The sequence below is a fragment of the Mesitornis unicolor genome, unplaced genomic scaffold, assembly GCF_000695765.1.
Source record: "Mesitornis unicolor isolate BGI_N332 unplaced genomic scaffold, ASM69576v1 scaffold2111, whole genome shotgun sequence".
Lineage (NCBI taxonomy): Eukaryota > Metazoa > Chordata > Aves > Mesitornithiformes > Mesitornithidae > Mesitornis > Mesitornis unicolor.
In genome coordinates, this window is record NW_010161485.1 from 12987 (window position 1) to 21839 (window position 8853).

The following is an 8853-nucleotide window of genomic DNA, read 5'->3' on the forward strand; positions in this document are numbered from 1 at the left end:
GTATGAGGGAACTCCTTCTGAGAGTATTTAAGCAAACTGCCCTTTTGTCTGGTGTTACCTTTTATTTGCATGCAAAAGAGTGCAAGGATATTTTTGTAGTATGTCACCATGGGCAAGTGCTCTTTGCTTGCTGCTGGAAAGAAACCTTCAAGCAGGACCAAAGATATTGAAAGCATGTTTTGTATTGGTGGTAAATAGATCTGACATCTCGGTCAGACTGAGATGAGAATACTGGTCAAGTGGCAGTCCCTGTTGGGAGATCTCTGCAAGGGGGCCTCCAGAGAATAGCAGGCTTTTGCAGTATGTAAGAGCAGCTGCCAATACCTGTGAGGATATTGGTAAGAAGACTAAGCCACGCTGTTTACTGAGGTGTATAGTGGGATATCAAGGTAATGGTCCTAAATTGAATCGGGGGAGATTCTGTGTGGATATAAGAAAAAGATTTCTGCCTTCCAGGCATGACTAGGACAGGCTGCATGGAGTCATCATGGAGGCTCTGCCCTTGGAGGTTTCTAAGGGCTGACTGGGGAGATTTCTGAGCAACTTGTCTGAAAAAAGGATGTTGACCTTTCATTGAGGAGGCGTTTGGGTTAGCAACCTCCTTGATTCGCCCCCTGAGCAAAGCTGAATGATGCTACAATTCTTATCAACTGTAGCTGGTGACTAATCTCTGAGTAATGAGCAGTGCCACTGTGAAGGTAAGTGGTGGGATGTAGCTGTCCTGTGATCTCTTTTCAGAGCTCTCTACCAAACAGAACAGCACTCTGATGTCCAGCTGTGCATCTGACCATGGCGTAACTGAGGGAGGTGAGTAAGTGTTCTGTGGTGGGGAGCTGCTGTGGGGTAAAGATGTAAGCTTTCCGGTGTTAGCTGGTGGAAACATGTTGGGTTGTAGCTCTTTTGCAATGGCCAGTACCTTGAAGCTGAGCGAGGCAGGGGACTGTAGTTGTCTTCTGATCTCTCTTTAGGCACTGTTAAGGAGAACAGCGGCTTCCTGGGCAAGCATGCAGATGACTGTGACGTAAATGAGGGAGGTAAGTGCCTGTGGTATGGAGTAGTCTTTGTTTGTTGTGTCTTTTGCCTAACTCTTCTTGATGTGAAGTTATGGGTGGCACCATGAATGCTGAGTGCCTTCTGTGCTTGGCCTCTGTGGGGTCTGGAGGGAAGCATGAGGACAGTGTGGAGTCAGGTATGGAGGAGAGAGGGGAGGTGGTGTATGATGGCCCCATGGAGGTGGGGGCTGTTGCTCAAGGCTATTAGTGATGCTGAACAAATGTCCCAGCTCTCAGTCAGATTGCTCCTGATCCATCTGGGCTGGGGAAGGGGAGTGTTGTGAGCTCAAGGATTGTCCGAGTATTGCCTGTGTTGCAGAAGTGACCCAGGATGCAGAATGCGGAAACAAGGAGCACTCGACCAACTCTCCCAGCTGCACTGAAGAAGGTATGTGAGGGTGAATCTCCCCCTGTCTCAGGAGACTGCAGAGTGTCACAGAGTGACAGTGACAGTGATTGCTGGGAGTGGCAGTGCTGGGCCAGGCTGTGTAAGACCCTCACTACTTTTATGACGAGATGACCTGCTTGGTGGATGAAGGGAAGGCTGTGGACGTTGTCTACCTGAACTTTAGTAAGGCCTTTGACACTGTCTCCCACAGCATCCTTCTGGAGAAGCTGGATGGGCATAGGCTTTGCTGAGTGAAAAACTGGCTGAATGGCTGAGCACAGAGTTGTGGTGAGTGGAGCTAAATCCAGTTGGCGACCAGTCACAAGCGGTGTTCCCCAGGGCTCAGTTTTGGGGCCAGTCCTGTTTAACATCTTTATCAATTATCTTGATGAGGGGATTGAGTGCTCCCTCAGCAAGTTTGCAGATGACAGTAAGTTGGGAGGGAGTGTTGATGTGCCCGAGGGTAGGAAGGCTCTGCAGAGGGACCTGGATAGGCTGAATCAATGGGCTGAGGCCAATTGTATGAGCTTCAACAAGGCCAAGTACTGGGTCCTGCACTTCAGTCGCAATAACCCCATGCAGCGCTACAGGCTTGGGGATGAGTGGCTGGAAAGCTGCCAGGCAGAAAAGGACCTGGGGTGTTGGTGGACAGCAGGATGACCATGAGCCAGCACTGTGCCCTTGAAGCCAAGAAGGCCAATGGCATCCTGCGGTGTATCAGAAGAGGTGTGATTAGTAGGTCAAGAGAGGTTCTCCTCCCCCTCTACACTGCCCTGGTGAGACCACATTTGGAATATTGTGTCCAGTTCTGGGCCCCTCAGTTCAAGAAGGACAGGGAATTGCTTGAAAGAGTCCAGTGCAGAGCCACAAAGATGATTGAGGGAGTGGAGCATCTCCCTTATGAGGAGCTGCTGAGGGAGGTCTGCTGCTGGGTCTCTTCAGCTTGGAGAAGAGGAGACTGAGGGGTGACCTCATTAATGTTTATAAATTTGTAAAGGGCGAGGGCCAGAAGGAAGAAGCCAGGCTCTTCTCAGTGATAACCAATGACAGGACAAGGGGCAATGGGTGCAAGCTGGAGCATAGGAGGTTCAATCTGAACATGAGGAAAAGTTTTTTTACTGTCAGGGTTACAGAGCACTGGCACAGTAAGAAAACATGGATGAGTGGATGGGTAGGAGGGTGTTAGGGCTGAGTATAAGAAACCTGACTTCTGTCAGAAGGAACTGCCAGTGAAATGGTCATGAAACAAGGAAACAGACTTGAAACAGGGCTGTGTAGCTGGAGAGGAAGCTGTGGTATGTTGTAATAACTGAGTCAGATCCTGTTAGTTGCCAAGAAATAATACTGAAGACCAAATTAAGTAAGTCAGTGTATTACACATGGTCTGTGTGACGCGCTGCTTTGCGAGGGCAACTTACTGGCTGAACTGTACTCCTATGTCATGATTAAAGGTTTAGCATCTGAAATAGTCACGTTATGTTGTATCAAGGCATCAGATGTAGCTATGCTTGCTTTGGTGCTGTTTGCGAACTGTGTGGGAACAGAATGTGCGAAATAGGGAGTGTGAAACCTGATGCTTATCACCACAGCTATAAAATGAGAGGACAATTTCATATTCAGGCCCTCTCACTGCAGACACAGGAAAATAATCCCCCCACTCTTCCCTGGCAGACTTCTCAATCATGTCCTTTAGTCTTGTCATCGAGCTGGCATAAGTCAGCAGTAGGTAAAGCAGTAAACCTGCTTGGATTTTAAGGATACAGGCTTATCCAGGAATCTTGTGAGAACCAGACTGGGGACATCTTTCTTTTTGTCATTGTCTACAGAGATGCATGCCATGTGTCACCATATCCTGCTCTTCTGGACCATGTCCTGGCATCTTGTCCTAGGTTGGAGTGATGCTGAGCTAGAGACTAGTGGAAGGGAGGGGTAGTGCTATGAAAATAGGAGCAAAGACTGAATTGACACAGTGCCTTCGCACATCCAGTTGGTTTCGCTTATACTGTTGCTATGTGCACCAAGATGGATGAAACTATGTAAGTGGGCCTTGTGTATGCTGTATTGAAAATAAGTCTGGTTGGAAGTTGATGCATGTTGCATGTAGTGAGTTAGGTTGGGCATGTAGTCTTGAACTTGCTGGATTCTGACTTCCTCCACTGTAACTCCCCTTTGCCTTATGTTTCTGTGCTTGTCCATTAAGAGTTGTATTTGCAATCCTGAAAGTAGAAAATTCCGAAAGCACCTGACATTACTGTGTGGAAGAAGTAGCAGCAGCATCACATGCATGTGTGGTGCACAGCTGGCACTAAGATTATAGACCTGAACCTTTGCATAAAAGTGGTGTCTTAAGTGCCTCGTTACATGATCCAAAGTCATGGAGTCAAAACAGCCTCACAGGTGACCAACTGCTTAGCAGGTGGCTGGCAGTAAGTGATAAATGTTTTTAACCTGCTTCAGTTGCAGAGGAGCATGTCTAACTATAAACAGATAATCTAGGTAAAATGGCTAGTGGCTATCAGATACCATGGGTTGCATAGCTGCTGTAATTGAATTGTTTTGGATCATGTGACAGTGTCTTAATTCATCTTCACATTTTATTAGTATTTAAAGCCTTCAATGTTCTTATATAACTAGTTCTGTTTCTAGAAGAGAAGACATAATAATTTACCTGTGTACTTTCTTTTTCCTTGGCTTCAGATCTTAAATCATAAGCAAGTAATTGGTTTGTGGACCAAACAACAATGAAGGAGAAGCAGTAGAATTCAACATTAAAGGAGCTGCTGTCTTTTCTCTTGGAGGTTTTCCACCAGCACAAGAAAGACCGTTCATCCTTCAGCAGTTCCAGATGGATGGAAGTTTGCATTTGCTAGTCTCAGTTCTCCAGCAGAAACTCAATACACCAGACAAATATTCTCCAAGATAGCTGTGTCCTGGAGTTGGTGGAAAACTGTCAAACTGATCCTCTCCTGATGGTGGTTGACTTTGTGATGTCCATTGGAACAAAGCTTCTGCTGTTAGCAGTGGGCTTTTTTCCTTGAACTTTTGATATTTTTTGCACTTTTAGGGTTCTTTTTTATGTCTTGTCTTCTGCTTCACCATTATTCTAAGAGAATATGAACCTCTGTGTTTCTAAAAAATAATAGTATGTTTTTAGGTTGCTTGTGACCGGGAAGAAAACTTGAAAACTGAGGTCGTATGTACACTGAAGCTCAAAAAGAATAAAAGAGAAAAGAATAGCATGTATTAATGTTTTCAAAACATCAGGCTATGGAGCCTGTTTCATGACTTCTGCATGCTGATTATTAATGAAAGCTGAAAGCCATGTCAGTTGTTTTTGAAACTGGTATGTGTAAAGAATCATGAAGGTTTAACAAGGATAACTACAGATCAGAAACTCCCCTTTCATCTTTCTTCTTGTTTCAACTTATGCTGATTATCTCTTGTATCTCCCACCAGGCACTCCTATAAAGAACATGTCTCCATCTTCTCTTGTAGGTACAGGAAGACTGCTGTTCCCAAAACCTACTCTACTCCAGGCTTAAACAAGCACAGTGCCTTCAGCTTCTCCTCACAGTACATGTGCACTGACCATCTTGGTAGCCCTCCACTGAACTTGCTCCAATTGGAGCAGGGTCATCTTTCACTAGACCAGGTTGTTTGAAGCCCTGTCCAACCTAACCTTTAACACTGCCAGTCTCTGGGGAAACTGTTCCAGCATCTCAGCACCTTCACTGTAAAAAAACATCTTCCTTATATCCAACCTAAATCTGCCCTCTTTCAGCTTAAAACTATTGCCCCTTGTCCTGTCACTAAAGGCCTTGGTAAAAAGTCTTCCTCTGTCTTTCTAATAAGCCCCCTTTATGTATTGAAAGGCCACAATAAAGTCTTCCTGAATCCTCCTTTTCTCCAGGCTGAACAACCCCAACTCTCAGCCTTCCTTCATAGGAGAGGTGTTCCAGCCCTCTGATCATCATCATGGCTCTCGTCTGGACCTGCTCTAACAGGTCCATGTCTTCCTTGTGCTGGGAACACTACTCCAGGTGGAGTCTCACAAGATTGGAGTCAAGGAAGAGAATCACCTTCCTTGGCCCTGCTGGCTACACTTCTTTTGATGCAGCCCAGGATACAGTTGGCTTTCTGGACTACAAGTGCACATTGCCAGCACATATCTTTCTGTCCACCACTATTTTTAATTCCCCACCCTGTATTGATATTGGGAATTACTGTGACACAGATGCAGAACCTTATTCTTGGCCTTGTTGAACTTCATAAGGTGCATGTGGACTCACTTTTCAAGCCTGTCCAGGTCCCTCTGGATGGCATCCTTTCCCTTAAGTGTATCAGCGGCACCACTAATTACACCAAGGCATCTGCAAACTTGCTGAGGGGCGCACTCAATCCCACTGTCATTGATAAAGATATTAAATAGTATTGGTTCCAGTGTGGACCCTTAAGGGAAACCACTCATTACTGGTTTCCACTTGGACATTGAGCCATTGACTTACAATTCTCCAGCCAATTCCTTATCCATCCAACAGTCCATCTAGTTCACCTGTTCAAGCCATAATGTTCTAATTTGGATACAGAAATATTGTGGGAGATAGTGTCAAAAGCTTGTTAAAGACAAGACATGAAAATACTACTTTTCCCTTATCCTTAAATCTAGTTATTGCATTGTTGTAGAAGGCAGTTGAGTTGGTTAAATGTAGTTGGCTTAGTTAAATATATGCTTTACTGTTGCAAACAATTTTTTCTTTCACAAGCCCAGAAATAAGTCCTAAGAGGACCAGCTCCATGACTCTCTCAGGAATGGAAGTGAGGCTGACCAGCCTGTAGATCCTCAGGTTGACCTTGTGGTGCTTTTTATAAATGAGTGTGGTGGCCTGGTAGCATGTTCTAACCATATCGTCATCCCTCCTGGCCTTTCCTGGGATCCTGACCCACAAGCTCTCAGCCAGCTTATCACCTGCTCTGTATCAGAGCTCCATACCTTCAAGCCACTCTTTTACAGTGAGGACAGCCTCTCTTCTCTTCCCTCTCCTCCCTCCATGACTTTACTGCGGAGCTGCACATCCACTGCAGGGCTCCAGTCATGCAAGCTGGCTCACTGTGTCTTGGTTACTCCAACAATGTTGTAGTTTTGTGAACTCATGGAGATCTATAATTCTTCCTGCTTGCTTTCCATGCCACAGGCATTTGTGCATCTACCTTCATGCCTCCTTCTGTTGAATTTTTTTTATTTCTTAGGTCTATTCTGTTTCTGTCACCCTGTACCCTTTACTTTAGACCCCTGTCCACTGCTAATTAACTGTGGGTTGTGATATCCCTTCCCATCATCCATACTTCAGAGCTTTCCTCATGAGGTTGGCCAGCCTGTTGACAAAAATTTTACATTAGGCAGCTGCATAGGACATTTAAACTACTGCTATGTGCTTTTTTTGGTAGTGAAACCTAACTAACAGTTACTAACAGTATGAGAAGCAACACAGGTAACATATGCCCATGCCCTGCCCTGTTGTAGGAGGTATGGACCCTACAGAAGACTACACATACCATTTAGGTGTTTACTTCCACTTACATGATTTGGTCTGCTTTTTGCAGCTGCACTGCAGGAGCGTTGAGCAGGACCATTTGTTAGAGCTAGACCATCTCACCTCTACTGCTGTTTATAATGCATGCTCATAAATTATTAAAAAAAACCCTTATTAAGGTGTAAAAAACTTTGTTGTATCTTTTTGTAATATATACCTACACATTTTATTTAACCCTAAGAGTCAGTAACTGATCCCCAAAGTAATCTTTAAACCAAAGTGGTTTATTTAGTTATATATTTAAGTCACAGCTCCTGAGGCAAGTGTCCTTCTCTATTGTACCTTCAACGGGTTTATCGGGATGATGCTGTCTACTTCTTAGTAACTTTTAAACAAGTTTCTACACAGAGATGTCCTTTTTCATATGTATTGTGGTAAGGGTAAACCTTTAGCTTGTTTTCCTGCTTGGACAAAGGCTTGCTTTCTGTTCTTAATATGAGAAATAAATGTTCCAGAAATGATTGTTTGGAGGAGCTGGCTGAATTTTCTCCCAGAAACTCTAATACACTGCAGCCATCCTGTGCAATTCAATACTAAACAGCATGTGAAAGTCTCATGTAGGGTGTGGTTTTGAAAATTCTTCAACACCTGGTTTCATGAACTGTTTCCAAAGCAAAAGCAACTGCCTTCAAAAATAGTAAGCAGTTGCGGTTTATTAACCACAGTTGCTAGAAGACTTCAGCATAATTTCTGGAATTTTGGAGCTTTATCAGAAGGAGAAACCCCCCCTTATATGGCAAGCTGACATTAAACCAAGAACTGCAGGCTCTACTGTCTCACTGCCTGCTTTCACTCACTCACTTTGCAGTATCTGCTGTGCAAGAGAAACTCCTGCCCACGAGCAGAAGTACAGACTTTGCAGTTTTCAAAGCAAGAGTGAAGCTCAGGGCTTTTTTAAATTGATATTGTTACTTCTTTGTTTTTTGTGATGGGTAGATTTTTTTTCCATAGGGCTATGAAATCAGGCATTGCGGAGAATAAATTGACCTGACTTCCTGCCAGTTTTGGTGACAGCATTTAAAGTGCCATTCCCTATGTTCCTCTCTCTGAATGTCTCCCGTGCAATAACTGAAGAAGAATAAACATTTTTTTCTGTGAAGAATATGTGTCCAATCTTCTCTTGCCGTGGATACAAAACTAGGCAGTTTTCAATAGTGAAGAGCAGAAGTTTATGGGAGATGCAAACAGTTAATTCTGGCTCATGTACAGCTTGAGTCCGGGAAATGCTGACTTTATTCCAGGAAGCAAGCCTGCCCTCTGCCACCCTGGAGTCCCAGCTCATGCCTACATTGAGACCTGATTGTTGCTAACACCAAAAGCTCAGAGTAGAAGCTGCTGTTAAGTGCTTGTGCTCACAAGACACATCCCAGTTGATTCCTTGGTCCTCACTCTTCTTTATACTAGCTTTAACATACGTAAGTTGGTTGCTCCAGCTTACGAGATGAGATGTTGCTCCTCATTTATCCCAGAATAAATGAGATCAGAGCTTGAGTGCTAGTGTATCTAGAACTGATTTAATGGATTTTGGACATCAAACTCAAATCACAGTGGTCAAGGCAGTTTTGTGTTCTGCTGACATGCACAGGCTGGCTTTCAGTTGTTTGCAAACACCCTGTCCTGGGTCTGTCTGTGCTGGTTGAAAAGTTAACCATCCTCATTTTACCATTGGCTGTGCAGCTGTTGGGAACACACTAATAACAGTGTGAAAGCAGTCATGTAAGCTCAAAGAGCTTTCCTTGGTGCCCAAGAGCCAACTTCATATGGAGCTCCGCAGGCAGAGTTGTGAGTACTGGCTTCCAGGAGCAGGATTGCAGCAAGAGCT

At 44.5% G+C, this 8853-nt stretch overlaps 1 protein-coding gene across 1 annotated transcript in view; it reads left to right on the plus strand.

Annotated features, from left to right (window-relative positions):
• CD58 (CD58 molecule) overlaps nt 1-1440 on the plus strand; it is a gene marked incomplete at both ends in the record, with an annotated part of 9874 nt that extends 8434 nt beyond the window's left edge. Inside the window, 3 exons of the mRNA XM_010193020.1 lie at nt 969-1034; nt 1103-1189; nt 1372-1440. Of these exons, the coding sequence (XP_010191322.1) occupies nt 969-1034; nt 1103-1189; nt 1372-1440 (222 nt within the window). The remainder of the gene's footprint in view (nt 1-968; nt 1035-1102; nt 1190-1371) is intronic.
• Nucleotides 1441-8853: the final 7413 nt, after the last annotated feature.